Source organism: Vidua macroura, chromosome 17 (genome assembly GCF_024509145.1).
Source record: "Vidua macroura isolate BioBank_ID:100142 chromosome 17, ASM2450914v1, whole genome shotgun sequence".
NCBI classification, from domain to species: Eukaryota; Metazoa; Chordata; class Aves; order Passeriformes; family Viduidae; genus Vidua; species Vidua macroura.
In genome coordinates this window covers 14,398,028-14,416,451 of record NC_071587.1, presented here as the reverse complement: position 1 = coordinate 14,416,451, position 18,424 = coordinate 14,398,028, and the positions used below count along the sequence as shown (strand labels likewise).

General features: G+C 49.1%; 1 protein-coding gene across 8 annotated transcripts in view; it reads right to left on the bottom strand.

Annotated features, from left to right (window-relative positions):
- The window catches only part of RIPOR3 (RIPOR family member 3), a 41,998-nt gene that overhangs the window by 11,072 nt on the left and 12,502 nt on the right, over window positions 1-18,424 (bottom strand). For 7 of the 8 annotated variants that reach the window (XM_053993199.1, XM_053993195.1, XM_053993196.1 and 4 more), the window contains 11 exons: window positions 13,847-13,975; window positions 10,535-10,597; window positions 9,581-9,727; window positions 7,430-7,508; window positions 7,014-7,037; window positions 6,825-6,878; window positions 6,009-6,158; window positions 5,496-5,559; window positions 5,078-5,121; window positions 4,319-4,444; window positions 3,026-3,171 (listed from right to left, as the gene is read on the bottom strand). In XM_053993199.1, coding sequence (XP_053849174.1) covers window positions 3,026-3,171; window positions 4,319-4,444; window positions 5,078-5,121; window positions 5,496-5,559; window positions 6,009-6,158; window positions 6,825-6,878; window positions 7,014-7,037; window positions 7,430-7,508; window positions 9,581-9,727; window positions 10,535-10,597; window positions 13,847-13,947 — 998 coding nt within the window. In that variant the 5' untranslated portion in view covers window positions 13,948-13,975. The remainder of the gene's footprint in view (window positions 1-3,025; window positions 3,172-4,318; window positions 4,445-5,077; window positions 5,122-5,495; window positions 5,560-6,008; window positions 6,159-6,824; window positions 6,879-7,013; window positions 7,038-7,429; window positions 7,509-9,580; window positions 9,728-10,534; window positions 10,598-13,846; window positions 13,976-18,424) is intronic. The other variant, XM_053993201.1, reaches the window with a different exon arrangement.

Sequence of the window (18,424 nt, the reverse complement as noted above, 5' to 3'; positions counted from 1 at the left end):
TGGGGGGTGGCTGTGGCTGAACTGAGAGAAATAGTGGCTCCACATTTCCTGTCCACATTTCCCAGCCAACATCCACATGCCTGCACAGGATTATCCAGCAACAGCTTTTCATGACTGAAAAACTCTATTTAAAAAAAAATAAATCTAAAGTGACCCACAAGTCTGACCATCTTTGCTGTCCCTGTTCTGTGCCCCAATCACTCCCCTCCTGTCCAGCCAATCCACGATTCAATACCCCCAGACCAGCAGTGTGGATAGAACCCCCTGCCTGAGTCCCACTGCTCAGCCTGTGAATCCAGGCTTACATTAACACCCCCAGAAAAGCCAATTCTAGTCAAGTGGACTGGACTCGCTGTTAATAATGAGATTTTTCTTTCCCCCATTAAGCCCTGGGGAAAATGCCCCTGGAATTCAGCAGGGAGGTGGTTGCTGGCTCTCACCCATCCTAAAAGCACCAGTCTCCAGATTATCCAGCTCGGCTCAGCACCAGCTGTGAGAGCAGAGATGCACTGCCTGAAGGTCCTGCAGGAGGAACTGCCTGTCCACCTAAGTCTGCATCTGTAAGAGCAACACTGGCAGTAGGTATGCATCCCAAAATCAAAGCCAGACCTTCCTTTTCTACTCTCCCTTAAGGTTTTGTCCCCCTGCCCCAGGAGCCCCTGTGAGCCAGGCCAGCACTGCTCAAAGCAGAGCCACCAGAGTGGTTCTGACTGGATGGTGCCCCTGGCTCCCAATGCAGGGCACTACTGGAGCTCTGAAAGGAGAATACAGCTCTCTCTTTATCCTGCATGTGAGACACAGAATTCAGACTGCTGTTTAGGTTGGCAAAAAAACCCAAAGCCTTTTGCCAAACTGGCCAACAAAGGCGTTCTGCAACGGCCCAAGCTCATTCACACTCCTCATGGCACAATCTATAAAGGAGCTGAAGGCACTTTTTGTTTGAGCCCAGAAGACCAGAGGCCTATTTAAAGAAAATGTACATTTAGAAGCAGAAGAGAGATCTACATTTGGATTTCTCACAAAGCAGGTCTAGACTGAAAAATTGCCTCTCAGGGAACTTCGAGTAAATCAGATGGATTTGTTTAGTTACTCTTAAATCAGAGGGAAAAGCAGCTGTTATTATGAGTGCTCTATCTCTGAAAACAGAAACACCCTGAGTTATCACCACACAGCTTCTCTCTTCTGTAAACAGCCCCAGCAAACAGACTGTCAGAGAGGAGAGGCCAGCTCTGCACAAAGGAGCTCTGGAGAATCCACTTGGTGGGACCCCAACACATCCCACAAAACTTAAACACAGCAGAGACACAGAGCCGGGGCTCTCGTGGCTGAGAAATTCCAAGGGGGGATTAACTCCCCAAGACAATGAGTCACCAGCAGCCCTCTCCCAGCTCAGCTGCTGCCAGCTCCAGGGCTGTGTGATGCTGTCCCAAATCCCACGGATGTGCTCCTCCTGCCAGCCCAAAGCTGCACTCTGAGCTGGAGACTGCAGCCAGAGAGCGTCAGCAGCGCTGGGACGGAGCTTCCTGCCAACTTCTGCCCCAAATACAACGTGCTGGGGAGATTCAGGTCAGGAGGAGCTGTGCAATAGCCCAGAATAGGAGGGGGTTTCTCCTCATCCAGCTCTTTTGGAAGAGCAGCTTGTGTGCATGATAAATTCTGAAGTTCCTGACAGTGAGGACAGGAAGGGAGTAGATCCAGCAGTGTGAATGAAGGACTCTGCCTGGCACTGCCACTGCTGGGGGTCACAAGAAGAGAGAAGTGATTTCTTCCAGACCATAAACTCCATTTACTGTGGCCACTGTCAGATCTCAGGAGGAAAAAGCATCATAAACAGGGGCAGGCAAAACTCTGCCAAGGTGGGTTTATTTCTTACTGACTTCAAGCAATTTATGCTTGAAAATAATTTTCAGCCCAGTTGCAGGTACAAGTGTCAAGAACCACAGCACACACAAGGGACACTCAGAAAATGGCACTAGATCAATAAAGCTCTTCCTTCCCCAGCCATGGAACCAGAGCTGTTCCTGGTTTTCCTGCTGAGAGCCTGCACAGGTCACAGGGGCCTTTCGGGGAGCTCCTGACACCAAGGGGTGTTCAGAGGGCTCTGGGCTGTGCAGGGCTGGGAGAGCCCAGGCTGCAGAGAGCCACGTGCAGAGGGACCAGGGCAGTGTCCCTGGGCACCTCACTGAGGGGCTGCTGCAGTCCTGGACAAGGAAAAATGGAAACAGGTTAAAAAGCCTTCATTTGTTGCAGCTGGATCTCTCCGTGTGGGACACCAGTGCCATAAAGCAGAAATAACAGAACTACCTCAAAACCCTGGGCTGGGGAGTCTGGAGGGAGGAATAAGTGCCACTGCACCATCCACAACAGTGAGAATTTACTTTTAATAACAGCAGTAATCCACTACAAAGATCAAATTACAGATTTAAAATATAAAACAATTTAACAAATCACAGGCACCGTGACAATGCTCAGCTATTTAAAAGTACATCTGTGAGCAGCTTCCCTGGAGTGCACAAACAGCCTTGTATTCATAACTACTTACAGTGCACATACACAGGTGCCAAGCCTTTGGGAAAACTGCTTTTTAACAGATCACATCTTGGTGACAATGACTGCCCTAAAACTTCAGCTGTGTATTTTTTTCACTGTGCCCAGAAACCGCTACTTTCAGTTTCATTTCATCACCTTTAAGACATTTTCAGCGCTCTGCAGATGCACACATTGCCTGGAGGCAGGTGGAATGCTCCTTGTGAGGAGCAGAGAGCCAAGTCAGGCCCCTGCTGAGGTGCCATGGCTGTGGTGACACAAAGGAAGAGCTGGAAGGTCACAGGAACAGCTTCTGTCCCCTCCCCTGCCTGCTCCCAGCTCCTGCCCAGGGCTGGCGGTGCGGGAGCACGGGGCTGCTCTCTACCCTGCTCTCAGACAGAAAGGGGAGCACGGTGTTGAATGCAGCTCAGGCTGGGAGCCCTGCACTATTTCCCATCATGGTTTTCTAGCTGCTGCCACTGCCTGAGGCTGTACTTACTTCCAGAGCACCTCCAGCCGCAGCTTGATGGTGCCCAGCTCGGTGATGTCCACCACGATGGCCTGGGGCTTGGTGCTGAAGAAGTTGATGCTGTCACACGTCACCACCCCCACCAGGATGGTGGCCAGGCCTCGCAGCTCTGTCACCTGCAGAGACACAAACGGAGCCCGTTCCAGCTCGGCAGGCAACCCCAAACCACCTGCACGGAGAGGAGAACGGCCCAGGTCAGATCTGCCCCGGGCCCGCAGCAAACCCAGCCCTGACACAGCTCTGCGCCACCAAAGCTGTGAGCCACTGTCCCCACGAGGGACACCCGCAGAGAGGAGGGGTCCAGGAGCTGGGGACACACACAGCTGTACAGCTTCTACTGCTTTTAAACCTGCTCTGTGCTTGCACTGGGCAGAGATCATGGAGCACTGAGTGGAAAGGGCAGGAGGTCAGGAGGACATTTGCCAGCGGCTCGCACCAGCTGAGAGAGTACAAAAAAAGAGTAAAACTGTCACTGCCACACAAAGTGAGACGAGTTTTTACAACAGTTGTAGTAGAACAGGGATCTAAATTAGCTTCTCACCTGATCCTCACTGTGCAGTGACCACCTCATAAACCCATGTGCAAAGGCAAGGTGCAGGGAGAGTCTCCTGTGTAAGCCAGCTGCTGCTGCTGCTGCCAGGGCAGGGCAGGGCAGGGCAGCCCTGCAGGAGCTGCTCCAACAGCCTGGCAGAGCCCGAAGGCTGCCCTGGCACAGCTCCCCAGCAGGACAGAATCCAGCAGAGCCTTCAGCCTCAGCTCCCTGCAGGCTGGCAGGGCCAGCCCCTGAGTGGTGCCAGGCACTGCTGCCCAGAGCTCAGCCCACCTGCCACAACCACGGCTGGGTTTTCCACACAGGAATTTCTCTCCTCCAACAGAGAGCAGTACTGCAGGCACCCAACATCCACGTGGGGGACAAGGATAATATCTACATGCACATCTGTGTCTCCACATCCAGGCTGCATCCTAGAAATCCCCCAGATATTGATCCAGGAGTTCTTTAAAAAAACAGCAAACAAAAATCCCTAAACACAACCACACATCCCAGAGCATGGGAAAGCAGATGGACTAATACAGTTACTCGTGCCAAAGGAAAATCAGAATTAATGTCCCCTCACTCGGCAGAGCATGGATTAACTGCCATTTTTTACACAGTTAGAAAAAGAAAACTACCTAAGAATTTTGAGAAACCCTTGGTAGCCTAAGAGGGAAGTAGCAGAAGACCTGTTAACCCACTGCTTCCAATCCAACCATTATACACCACACCTTGATTTCAAACTTCTCGTGCAGATTTGGTATAAAAATCTTTTCTTCCTCATCCCATGTTTGGCTGTCATCAGTCTCAATTTTGCCTTTCAGCCTCCACTTCTGGCGCCCCAGTCGCACGAACACCTGGGAACCACAGAGGAAAGGGTGTTGGGCCAGCATGTCCCAGACCATTCCCTTCAGCCCACAGGTCCCAGTCCCACAGAAGCAAAGCCATTCCCTTGCCCACTGGGCCCTGGGTAGAGCAGAAAGCTGGAGACAGGAACGGGGGAGCAGGTTTTAACCCCTGAAAAGCACCCAAAGGCACATCCCTTTGCTGCCCTGCAGCTGGGGTGGTGCTGAGGTACAGAATTCACTGCTGGAACTCCCTGGGAAAGGTGAGGACAGGAGAGCACCCAGGGAGACACTGGGTGCATTCACATCATGCCAAGGGCAAGCTCCCAGGAAACAGGCAGCCCCTGTTGTTCGATTCCAGGGCAGCTCTGAAGGCCAAGCCCTGGCAGCTGGGTTTGGTAGGCAATGTCTGGCAGCATTTAAACCCTCCCATACCACCCAAACCACATCCAGTCCCCCCCGTCCCTGCCCAGCCTCCCAGGGCACAGGGAGTGCCAACGCTCTGCTCTGCTCACAACAGAGCCTGGCGTGTCACAGCCTGCCTCCTGCTCTGCTCCTACACCTTCCACCCCTGCCCCCGGTGCTGCTCTGCACTCCCACTCCAGGGAGAAGGGACAAAATGCACAGGTAAGTCGCATACTGCACCTCATACTGGTCTCCTGGGCAGAGACGAGCAAAGCCCACCAGCCCTGCAAAGAGAAGGAAAACTCTCAGTGTTTGTAGAGCTCCACAGAGCCCCCCCAACACCTCAGCCTGCAATAAACCAAGTGACCCTCTGGGGAACTCTCCCTCTTGTCCCTAGCTCTGTGCAGAAGCTGCTCCACCAGCCCAGCACACTCCTAACAGGACAACATTAAATTGAGGTGAAAAAAGAAAGCGTGTCAGCTTTGTGTTCAAATACAAAATACCATGGCAGGTCTGTTTCATAGCACTGGAGCAAAACCAGAATTCTGTCCGAGGTCTCTCTGAGTAACTGGACTCTCAGTGCATCAGATTGCTGCCCAGAAACCCCAAACCAATGAAATCCCAAATCAGTGAATGAGGACAGGAGAAAGGAACCTACCCTTCATCTTCACATGAAACTCTCCCAAGTGCACCTCCAGAGCCCCCTCTATGAAGCACATGTCCTGAAAGAAAGACTGCACAGTCACCAGCACTGTAGAGGAGCTCCTTCCCACACTGCTATTTCTTTTAAAGCACTTGGTTTCTTTTTCTTTTCCAAAGGACACACAAACATTTTCACCAGTAAAGGCAGATAAAAGTAACGTGAATGGATTCTGTACAACAGCAAATCTACCACAGAGGAGTGGAACTCCTTGACTCATCACAGTCAGCTACCCTCCATGACTGGCTTTGTAAAAATAGCACAGCTTGTTCCTTCAATTCTCATCCCACACTTCCAGTGGAAGCCATGGGAGACCCCAGCACCAAGGATTTTTCACACAGTGCACCTGTATTTCATTCACACACGTTTGGCTTTTAACCCACACCGTTAACAAACAGCCAGCAGCAGCTGCCAGCAGATGCCCATGAAGGAGCAGGCAGGTCCTGGTTAGGAGTGTGAAGGATCTCCTACCTCTGTGCACTCCTGGACGTTCTTGTAGAGCTCCACCAGGCTCTCCCTGGAGGCTTTGGTGGCAGGGGACAGGGAGAAGGCCTGTTTCATGTTGGTGGCCCCGTCCCGCAGCCTGCACTGGATGCAGTAAGCTTCATAGAGCTCTTCTACCTTCAGAACACGGAAAGAAGGCACTGGAGTTACCCTGGCATAGCTTTGGGAAGGAGCATCAGCAGTGTTTCCTGGCAAAAACCCCAAGAACCAACCCAGATCCCTCTGTCAGAGGCTGCAGGATGCTGCAGCTCCTGCATTTTGCACTTTGCTCCTCGATATCCCATGCTTCTTCCAGGAATGCAACCAGCTCTGCTTTCTCCAGAGCAGAAGGCAAGAAGCAGAGTAACACTTTGCTCACAAAAATGGCAGAGCAGGAAACCAGTTCCCTGAACACAGGCTGAAACCCTGCAGAGCTGGCTGTGCCCAGCCTCTGGAAGCCCTGGCAGGCAGCAGACACAGAACTGCCCTGTGGCCCCTCGTGGGAAGGGGGGAGAACACATCAGGCTTCCCAGAGCAGCATTTTCTGAAAAAAAAACTGGCAGAAAATGCAAACTGGCTTCACAGGAAAGCTCAGGTTGGGTTGTGCCCAACATTCAGCCTGAATAGAGCCATTCAGGAAAATAAATAAATAAAAAAACCCCTCCTGCTGTAAAAAGAGTGGCTACAGCTTTCAGCAGTCCCCAGCAGCCTCCCCTGCAGATGGATTATAATCAGAGTGCTTTCCATGGATAGATCACTTCCAAAGCAGTGGGAGCCTTACAGGCACATGGTATAAACCCTCACCTTGCTGATGTGGAACTCCAGTTTCCTGATGTACCTCTCCACAGAGCGGATTTGCTTTTCAGGAGGGGAGCGAGAGAGAAAGGGATGTAAGAAATTATTTCCCAAATGTGTTATTTGGTAACACAGCAGACAGAACATCACCCATTTTCCTCTATTTCCAACATTCCATCCCATCCCCAACAGCCTTACCTTGTCCAGGTCGTAGTAGAAAGCCTGAAAGAGAAATGGCACAGCCTGAAGAGGAGAGCACCTGGATTTGCACCACTAAATAATACTTTCATATGTACTGCAAGACTCACTAGGAGCATCCTAATTTACACAAAATTAATATTACAAACACTGATCAGTGAGCAGACACAAGGAGATGCAGCCCAGAAAAGGAACACAATCTGAAGAGCACTGCTGGGTATTGAAAATGGGAAATTTCAAGGTAAATTCTCCCATCTGGGACTACCTTGCTTGGGACATTTCTGATCGTGCTGCTCTCCTGGATCCCACCTCAGTGTTCTAACTGGACAGCCCCTGGGAGTCCCAGGGGGGAGAAAGGGAGAAAGCACCTGCTTCTGTGGTTGTTATTGAAGTGTGGAACATGGCAAACCCCTTACCAATCTAGAGTTCCTTTTGGTGTCTTTGTGCCGACCAGAGAGATAATCCAGCTCGGCCTGATGTGCTTCCAGGTATTCACTGGGGAGAAAGGAAGGCCGTGTCAGATCCTGCAGCATTCATTAGACATTCTCTGGGGAGCTGTTTCAGCAGAACGTTACAAGCGATGGAGGAGGAGAACATCAAATTCTATCACACGCATAAATCACAGATCTCCCTCTCGGGTTCCTCTGGCTGTTCCTACCTGACCCTTTCCTGCAAGGCAGCAGAAAGGTTCATTTGCTGGGGAAGGCTCTGCTGACAGCGACTGAGGAGGAGGAGGAGCTCACAGCCAGCCCCACCTCGGAGAGGCAGAGGCTCTCCACATGGAGCACCTGCACTCCAAGCCCAGCTCCCAGGAGCCCTGCCCAGGTAAGGGGGCAGATGCTGCTCAGGGCTTTAGCAAACAGAGCTGAAAGCTCTGTTAAGGCAATTTCTTCATCCTTTTTTCCAGGATGAGATCTATTTTGCAAGGTGTGAAGCACTAGGTGCCAGCTGGCTCCTCCAGAGCTGCTTGCATGCGTGGCTTGTGCCTTTGGACTTTCCACAGGGCCTGAAACCTTTTCAGCTGGGACTCCTCCAACTTTGCTTTCAATACAGAGCAGACTTAGGTAACTTTTTCCTCCAGTGTTTAAAAGGGACCAGAATCACCTGGTAAACACTACATTCTTAGACACTGTCTCTGAGCAGTCAAAATAACTTCATTTTGGACAGCTACACTTCCTCACATTCGCTTTGATGCATTTCGTTTTCTCGCTGCTCCAAAACCAAGTCCCCCAAGACATCTTTCAGAAAAGCTTCATCACTTTTAGCTTTAAGTATGTTAGAATTACCAGCTTGATGGAATGGCAGCCAGATGGTTAACAGAATAAAGAGGTATTTTCTACAGCTATAAAGAAACAGGCACGTAAAATATGTTCTGCACTGAAAACTCAAGTCACTCCAGCAGCGAGTGGACTTTGTCTGCATTTACTTAAAATTTGGCCTCTGCATTGCTATTTGATACAGTTGTTTTCTGTAGGTTGCTTCAGTCAATTAGTCAGCCACTCACTGCTGGCAGGAGGCTGCTCATGTGGCACTCGCTGCAGAACTGGGAACTAATTCTGACCCACTTTATAGCTTCTCCTCCCTGAGCTCAGATAAATTCTCAGCTCTGCAAAAACATTTGGTTTCCTGGTTTCTTTTAAACCTAAATCCTCTAATAAGACATTGGTGGATATTTTTAGGGCGAAGACTTCATAGTCTTTTATTGGACTGAAAAGGTGACACATCTGACTTTATAAAGTGTCACTACAGTGCATTTGATGTTCTTTGCTTAAGAAAACAAACTATGACCAAAATGAGTTCAGTAGCCAAATGTGGAGGACAGCAGTAACACACTGCAGGAACTGTCAGGAGGGTGCCAGCACAAAGAGCTCCAGGGTTCACAAATCCAGGAAAAGGTATTTTATCTTCTGATAGCAGCTGCAGGCTGTAAATGAAGTTCCTGTGATAATAGACTCAGAACATTCTGGGAAATCAAAAAGCTGAAGTTTTCAGGTGAGCCTGCTTAGACCTTTGCCTTACAAGGCACCCAGAGATCACAGAGTTATTCTGAACTTCAGAGTTTAATTCTATTAAGAGAGGGAGGAAAAAAAAAACAAAGAAAAAACCCAAAAGACCCATCCTGACACCCTCCTAGAACAGCTGACTCTGTAATTAGTGCAGTAATTAGCACAAGGAGAAGAGAAGTGCTTGATGAGCCAGCCTTTGCAGGGCACAGCCCCACTTTCAGACTCGGTTTTAAGTCAGCTTTTTGAGCTGAAGCAAACTCCAGGAGCTCTGTGCCCGTCACTCCCCAGGCCTGGCTGTGCCGTGCCCACCCTCAGCTGCTCCCCAGGACATGGGCAGTGCTCACTGTCACTTTTTAGAGTGCAGCAAACCAGGAGCCCACAAAACAGCAGAGCCCTGTGCTTGCAGCAGACTGGGAGTGAATGAAATTCTCTTTCCAGGGTCCCAGGTGTGGGGATCACCACACGAGTTCAGGGGTGCCAGCTGGAGCCAGAGCACAGTGCCACACACACTTCAGCAGCGTGACTGGGTAGGGCAAATGACAATATTGAAAAAGTCCTTACTTAAGTCCTTTCTTCAAAGCTTCAAAAATTTTCTTCACCTGCAGTGGCTTTGGATCCCAGATGAGAGCCCCCTTCTGCAGGGAATTATAGGCCTTGGGGGGCTTCAGTGACATCCTTGATCTCACTGAGCTTCTGCTGAGGGACTTGCTGTAGGAAGAGAAAGGAGACTCAGGGAAGGTGCAAAGCCCAGAGGTGCCTGAGGCACACACCCTCAGGGCACAGCTCCACCAATCCCATACACACTCACCCCAAAATCGCCAAGTTCTTGGGCTCCTGGGAGCACCCTGGCAGCAAGAGAGAGCCCACAGAGCTGGCTCTGGGTGCCCACAGCCTGGGGCACCCCCAGAGCCCCCAGGGAGCCCTGCTGAGGGCCAGGACAGCCCCTCCTGCCAGCCAGGCACAGAACTTTGACTGCTCCAGGTGCAAGGGGCACAGCTCCCCTAAAGAGCCTTCAGAAGCTGCTGGTTCCTGGCCTGCACCCCCATTTAAACCATGCTCAGGGCACTACTCAGTTTCTAAAAGCCAGGCCCAGACTGCACACAAGGCATAATTATCAGGTTTTTTTTTTTTTTTTCAGCCTCTAACACCTCAGCTAATTACTTTTAAAGGCAACTGCAAAATCAAAATTAAATATTGTTTCTACAGGAAGTCCCCCACACAGACTTTTTTGTGCCACCCTAAGGAGTTAGAACACCCTGAACCATCAGTTAGAAACAGCTTTAAAGCAGAAAATGAGCTCTCTGCAAATAATTCCCGTCTGGCTTACCTCTCTCTAAATCCTCCCCCAAGTCTTGGCTATTTTTACATAGGTTTGTTAATAACCCCTGTAAGTAAAGCCTCTAAAATAACATTACCTGGAGAAGTTTCCCATCTCCCAAAGCAAGCCAAACCAGCCAGCTGCTCTCTGAAAAGCTTTCTACCTTCTCCACAGTTTCCATCCTAAATTCTACTCACCTGGAGAAATTATCAACTCCATCAGGCTCAGCAGTTACCCAGTGGCTGCTTTCAGTTCCAGGCCTGAGGAGATGAGTGTGTGGGTGATTAAAGGCCAGGCCCAGCACACCTGAGAGCTGTCCCTAGTCCTGTTAGAGAATCCCTTGAGTGCCTTAATTATCCTTGTCCTAAATTGCCACTTTATTCCAGTTTTTAACACCTGTTCTGCAAAAAAATCTGATAAACCAGGGGTTGCCAAACATTGCTGGACACTTAATTTCTTCACAGCACAGATTATCTTGGTTTTTTATGGTGCCTTAATGGAAAGTGTTAATTAACCAAACCATTTGGAGCTCAGGTTACCTACAAGGAACATAACTGTTAAATTAGAACCTCACATTAATATCACTTTACTAGGATAATGTATCTTCAGGAATTCCATGCAAAGTGAGAGAGTTTCAACAGGAATAACACTGGAAGGGGCCGTCTGACCAATAAGAGCAGCTGAAAAAGTCTCCTAGAATGCTCATTGCTTAAAATTCTTTCATGCTAAGAAGAAATAGCTTCTAATTCCAAGCTCTAGAGTACTCTAATTAGCAAGATATCAAATAGAAGAGACAAGATAATTCTGTTTTGAAATTAAAAGCTCAAATTAAAATTAATTTTGAAATTAAAAACCCAAATACTCACGGGTTTTGTTTCATTGTGGAATTGACCTTCAGATTTTTGGAGTGCAGATCCTAAATTCTGGAAGTGGCTTCCCTTGTGCAGCATCTCAGTCCTGCACACAGGGAGGCTGGGATTTCCCACTCCCCCTTCTCTCCCACTAGCTGCAGCCCACCTGAGCCCTGGTGCTGTTAATCCCATTTCCATACATTTCACACAAAAGTGAAGGAGCTGTCATGGCCTGGAGAGCCAGTAGCTAAAAGCTGGATGTTCTCATGCTGCTTTCCCTTGTGAACCTGGTAATTTCAGGATCAGATTTCCCACTTTACAGATAACAGTAATAACATTTACTTCCTGTGGAGACCGTGGTGGGGAAATACAAAATCGTGTCTGACTGAGAGACCCAAGGGGAAGCTGCTAAAGAAAAGCAAAAATATATTTAGCATCTGCAGAAGAATGTCCATGTGGGCCTGATTTGTGTGTCATCCTTGGACAGACCTTGCACAGGGCCCCTGCGAGCTCCTGCTGCGTTTTGCAACAGTGCCTGAGGGAGAGATAAGTCAGGAAAGGGTGATTTAAAAATTTCTGGTCTGTGCCAGGGCAGGCTCTCATGCTCACTGGGCTGTGACTGAGTGTCTAGGACAGAAATCTTCCTTATTGCAGTGATTCCTGAACAAAACTGTCTGTCTAAACACTCAAATATTGAAAAACAACATCACAGAGGGGCTTAAAGAGAGGCACTCGGTCAGGAAAGCTTTGCAGCTAGGATAGCCCTAAGGGACATGTGAATTATCCTGGCTGGAGCTCTGGGACCCTGCTGGGCTGTGCCCCTTGGAGGAACAGCTGCTCAGCCCTGCTCCTGGTAGAACCTTTCCTGCAGGGACCCCTGCTCGGACTGCAGCTCAAGCCTGGGCTACAGTCTGACAGAGCTTTTCTCTACAGTCTGACAGAGCTTTTCTGTACAGTCTGACAGAGCTTTTCTCTACAGTCTGACAGAGCTTTTCTCTACAGTCTGACAGAGCTTTTCTATACAGTCTGACAGTCTGACAGAGCTTTTCTGTTCAATCTGACAGAGCTTTTCTGTACAGTCTGACAGAGCTTTTCTGTTCAATCTGACAGATTTTCTGTACAGTCTGACAGTTTTTCTGTACAGTCTGACAGAGCTTTTCTGTACAGTCTGACAGAGCTTTTCTAAACAGTCTGACAGAGCTTTTCTGTTCAATCTGACAGAGATTTTCTGTACAGTCTGACAGTTTTTCTGTACAGTCTGACAGAGCTTTCTGTACAGTCTGACAGTCTGACAGAGCTTTTCTGTTCAATCTGACAGAGCTTTTCTGTACAGTCTGACAGTTTTTCTGTACAGTCTGACAGAGCTTTTCTGTACAGTCTGACAGAGCTTTTCTGTACAGTCTGACAGAGCTTTTCTATTCAATCTGACAGAGCTTTTCTGTACAATCTGTCAGTTTTTCTGTACAGTCTGACAGAGCTTTTCTGTACAATCTGTCAAGAGTTTTTCTGTTCAATCTGACAGAGCTTTTCTGTACAATCTGTCAGTTTTTCTGTACAGTCTGACAGAGTTTTCCTATACAGTCTGACAGAACTTTTCTATACAGTCTGACAGAGCTTTTCTGTTCAATCTGACAGAACTTTCCTATATGGTCTGACAGTTTTTCTCCAGATCTTGGTGTGATTTTAGACAACTGATCTTTGCTGGGGTAACATTAATTTTCACTTTCACCAACAGATTAATTTATTCAAATTAAACACTCCTCAGATGCATCACAATCATACAGGGATTTTATTTTTTGCTCACACTTTACCATGCCGTGTTTAACCAAAAGTTTAATTCAATCATCTGGTTCTCTGAAAGGATATTTCATTACCTGAGTCAGGTATTTTACTGATACACAGCAGGATTTTTTTTGAGTACAGCACTCCTGAGGCACACACCCAGTACTTCTACATGGTGCTGCTAAATGTTTCCCTTTGTTATTGCTCTAGCATGCACTGGCAGTCAGAGATTGTATTAATTTTCCATTTATAGGTCATATCTTCTAAAAGCACTCAAGATCTACGGGGATTTATGGGGATTGCTAAATTCCCAAAAAGCACAGGATTTTTAGTGGAAAAGCTGCAGTTACTACACTGAGCAGTGCTGCCCAACGAGTCATGGAAAGCAAAGTGGGACCAGCAGTGCAGGATGGTTCAGCAGCTCCCGGGGCCAGCTGGGACTCAGTGCTGGGCTGCAGCCTTGCTGGGCTCTGGGCTGCTGTGGGAGCAGGGAATTGGCAGAGGTTTGAGCCCTCCCTTCCCTCTGTGGCACTGCCAGGACCCTGCCCTTCCTCCCTGTGGTGCTGCTCTGCCCCAGCAGCTCCAGGAGGATTTGGCCGGGGCTCAGTTCCACATCTGGATTCACCAGGAGCGCGCCCAGGAGGGTTTTGGTTCCCGTGGCTCAGTGAGAGCTCACCTGGCTGGCAGCAGGAAGGGCTGCAGCCCTTCACTTCCCAGCAGAAATGGGATTTCCAGGCTGGCCCATCCCTGCAGGCAGTGCCCAGCACTGGGCAGTGCCCAGCGCTGGGAGCTCAGCCATGGGCACGCAGCAGCTCAGCCAGGGGCACAGGAGGAAGGGCAGGGGGAGCACTGCCCTGCCAGCCTGCTGTCACTTACCCCAGTTTCCTGCTCTGCACGGTGCTGAACCCGGTGAAGGAGCAGCTCCTGCTGATCCCACCCCCGTCCCCAGGGGACACAAACGTGAGCTTCACCGACATGGCTCCCACTCAGTGAGGCCGCTGGCTCCTGCAACAAAACACAAAACCAGATGAGGCCAAACCTTCTTGGCGCTCTCGTGCTGCTGCAAGTGGTGAGCTGCAGGGAAGTGGGAAGTCAAAACAACACACAGCAGAATACACTGGAAAAAAGGACTCGTCTGCAATTCACGTTTCCTGTGTTGCCATCCACGGTGCAATTAATAAAGGATTGAATAGTCTAAAATTAAATCTCTCATGCCCTCTTCAATTTCTGATTGATTTTACAAACTCACTGTGCAAAAGCCAGAATAGCCTCAATTCAGAGGCTCTCTACATTTCTGACTTTTTAAAAACCCTGTAATTGTCCCAGTGCTTCAGGAGTTGGGGCCAACCTGTGCATTTCCAAACCAGGGTGGATGCCAGAACAATACTTAAGCTCCAGACTCAGCTGGGTCCCAAAAGCAGCTCCTTGCATGTGTGCAGAGCCACACTGCAGCCAGTGGTGGGATTGGCTGTGTGGTGCTTAAGCCCAAGGCAGAAGTCTGGTTTCAACAGTAAATTTCAGGTTCATGCTCCTCCTCTGGCAGGGTTTCTCTTGGATTGCTCTCTTGTTTTCCATCAGTCAAACTCTTTTGCTTTTTGGAGAATTGTGTTCCCTGCCATATGTCTACAGAATCCAAGTCCCAGTATAAGTAACAGACATATCCTTCAAAGCAGCTGCAGAAAATCACCCAGACAGTTCATATACAGAAAAATTCCCTTCCTTTCCCCCTCAAGCTGGTGTAATGTAAACACCACAAGTGAGTAAATCTGGGTATAACAAAAAGCTGGAGGATGTGTTTGAAGGGAGAAGTACAAACTCCAAGAAGGAGCTCTGAATGCTCCACGCAGAGGTTTGTCCCACATTACAGGATGTAATGAACACTGAAGAACACTCCTAATCCCTCAGAGTGGGTGCTGGAGAGGCGCTCTGCACTCAGCCCTTGTGCCTGCCATGACCCCTTTAGCATGGCTACCACTAGCCAGACTACAAGCCCAGAAGAGTCAGTGCCAGGCTCTGTGCTGGCTCTGCCACTAACGTGAAGAGCAACCTCCTCCCTGCCTGCAAGGGGCTGACTGGTTCAGTGCATCCCAAGGGACTGGAGAGGGGTTTGCTAAGTCTGGGCTACTCCACAAGTACAGGGAATTACTGCCAGTGACCATCACCCAGAGCAGGAACAAAAGCTCTCCTGGATTTCAAGGAGCAGAGATCCTGCCTGGTCAGGAGAAGCCTCTCAGTCCTTCCCTGGGCTGGGTTTAAACTCCCATCTCCTTGCCTGTTCTGTGGGCTGTGCCCAGCTCAGGAGTACACCTGGGGACAGCAGGCAGAACCCTGCAGAACCCGATGTGACAGTGATAGCAGAGCCAAGAGACACCAGCTCTGCAAGCCAAGAGGAGCTGGGCATGGCCAGGCACCTCCCTGCTCAGAGGAGCAGAGTCCTTGGGACCCCACAGCCTCAGGAGGATCCACAGAAATCTGTCACACAAAATTCAGGTGCCTGTCCCCCACCCCTTAACCAAACCATACAGCCTTGCACTGCCTTGCTTTGAAAAGATCCCCCTCAACACCCTGCACCAGAGCTCGGACTGGCATCATATCACAGCTGAAGCTTCAAAATGTTTTCCATCCTTCCCTCTAGGTTTCAGATGTTTGTAAGTCTGTGAACTGTCACCCCATCAAAAGGATCATTAGCCTGAAGAAAGCATGCAACTTACTGAAAAATGTAATTGCACAACAAGCTGTTAAAGGAAGAAATAAAAGGAATAGCCTTGTGGTTATTGACCACATCCCTCATCAAGGCTAAGCCAGATTCCCAGGATCTATTTTTCAGCTCTTTAACCTGGGAAACTCAGTTCATGGGTAAAAGGGAGGAGGAAAGTGCAAGAGCTGCTGCTCTAAAGCCTGCCTAACTTGACACTGAAAGCCTTTGGAGCACACAGATATGGAACAAACACAACCAGGCAGACCCTTGGCAGGGGACAGAAAGGGGGAAATTATGAGAAGACTCCTGAAGTAAAATCTGTGGCACGGAGCTCTAGATGTGAAGGACTATGTGGGAAATGTACAGACCCCCAAAACTCCTAAATTGCCCAAATTGCCTGGACCTGACCACGTGTGTTTGTAAATCCAGTGTAATTCTGGATTTCCAGGAGATGCACTGTTGTAATTCAGCAGAAGCCAGAGATGCCTTGGCCCTCACATGGGCATGGCCAAAATCATGTCAGCCCTTCTGGGGTCATTTGCTTTCTGTCACTGCCCAAAGCTGAGTCCCCAAGGCCACGGACCCTGCCCTGCCCTGCCCTAATGCACTGCTCCTCTCAACAGCAACCCACAAGCACATCTTCCAACTGCCTGAGAATGAAGAGGATTTAAATAAAGCACCATTCAAGGGGTTATTGCTTCAAAATAATGCCAACGATCTCAGTGCCTTGATACACACTTGCACATGGATTTTTTTGTGGTGACCTAGGAATCCTATGGCTCATTTCACACTCCTGAGCAGAAGACTGTAAGTTGGATGTCAATAAAACATTTTATTTGTAAGAAAGACTTATAAATGCAGTTGTTTAAACAGAGGGTTTGCTAGCTGGAGTGTCAGTATAAAAGTGCTGAGTTACACAAGTGTCCCTGAGAAAAAGCATCTGGACACATCTCAAATTCTACCCTCCCTTTGGGGTAGGAATAAATCAGATAAGGACCCCGACAAAGCTCAGTTCAAATCTGCCTCCCAACCTGAAACCTCTGCTGGGAGGCCAGAGTGTCCAAATCTCACAAAACCAGGGATTATGCCCTGGGGAGCAGAGGAACTTCCTCCCCTTTGCTCTTCCCCAAAAGCAGGAAGGTGAGCGCAGCAGTGAGCCAGGGGCTGCGTATGCAGAGCACAAAAACAGCAGCACAAAATAAAGGAGCCCATTGCCAGGGGCAGCTGGAACACCAAACGACTGGGAAAGCCTGGGCAAGGCCTTGCAGAGCTTGTGAGCCTTGGGCACAGCTCCCAGCTGCCAGGGGCTCACTGACTGGGATGCTTTAACACGTGGCATTTGTACAACTGAGACGCCGGGTCTCAGAAATGGATCTTCAAGTCAAAACAGAATTGTTTTCAGCTTAAATGAGTGGCTTTGTCTGGGCCTGTATCAGTGCTCCGTTTGCCATGACAGGTTTTGGTGTGACCAAGTGTCCAGGCAGGCTGGGGCTCCCCTGGGCAGCCAGGACACACAAACTGCACCTCCTGCTCCTTCTGGCTGAGGCTGAGGGTGCTCCTCGAGCCAAGTGACCTTCACCCTCTACAAACAAAATCATGGTGTCTGTTTGTGTTTATGGCTAAGCTTTTCCAGCCCTACTCACATCTTTAATTGTTTCTGGGCACAATGGTTTCAACAATTTTATGCGGAAAATATGACTCACCCACTTGCAAAATGTTTCTGCTCAGCTTTCAGTGAGTGGCCATGATTTTGTGTTGGCCTCTCCGAGAGGTCCACTCAGTGAATCCTTGCTAGGGGCAAGAGTTCATGCCTCCCTAAAGTTTGTGAAGTTCCAGCTGGGAATGGGCAGTGGGTAGGAGACACTTTCTCCTGGCTGTGTTTCTGCAGCAGCTCCTGCTTGCCTGGGCTGTTGGAGGGCCCTGGCAGCCTGGGCAGGCTCCAGGCCTCACCAGCAGGCACCCCTGCTCTGAAATCAAATCATTGTCACTGTAGAAAATGACACAATTACTGACAGACACCGGCTGTGAGTGACTCCAGTGGCTGAGGCTCACCTGTGATTGTGGACACGTTTTGTGATCGTGGCAATTTGCCTTCCACTGCCTGGTCAAGCCTCCTCCTCATGCTTTTAGACCCTTGTGCTTTTTGTACATTTCATTTGTAAATATTGCACTCGCTTTACTTGGAAAGACAAGAGAGCCATTTTATCTTCTAGTTGTGGGAACCCAGCAGAGTTCATTTCATTTTGTACTATCACAACATAAAACTTAATTCAGTATCTGGGGAGCCCAACAGTTTATTGGAGGCACTGGAGCCTTCCTGCTAAACTCTGGGGCTTAGATTTGTGCTGTCAGGAGACTCCCCTGTGCACAGCAGAGCACGTCAGTTTGTTGCAGACTTGCCACCTGGAATTTATGTCTCTTATAGCATGTTTTTATAAAATTCACTTCGTGACAGCCAGACAAAGGTGACATTGGGCTGTGCCTGTTCTGCACCATCTCTGCTGAAACCCAGCTTTGGCTGCACAGAACCAAAATCAGCAGTGATCCACTACATGAATGTTTAGGGCCTTCAGAGACCTTCCCTGGACTTCAGGAATGAGCTGTGATTCCAACTAATCATCAGCTGTTTCAAAAAAAAGTCAGTCAAAGCTGCGGTTTTCATTCTGCTTCCCTGAATTTATTATAAATCCTAACAGAACAACAGCTCTGCTGCTAGAATTGCATCAGCACCAGGGTTTTAGCTGAAAGAAATACAT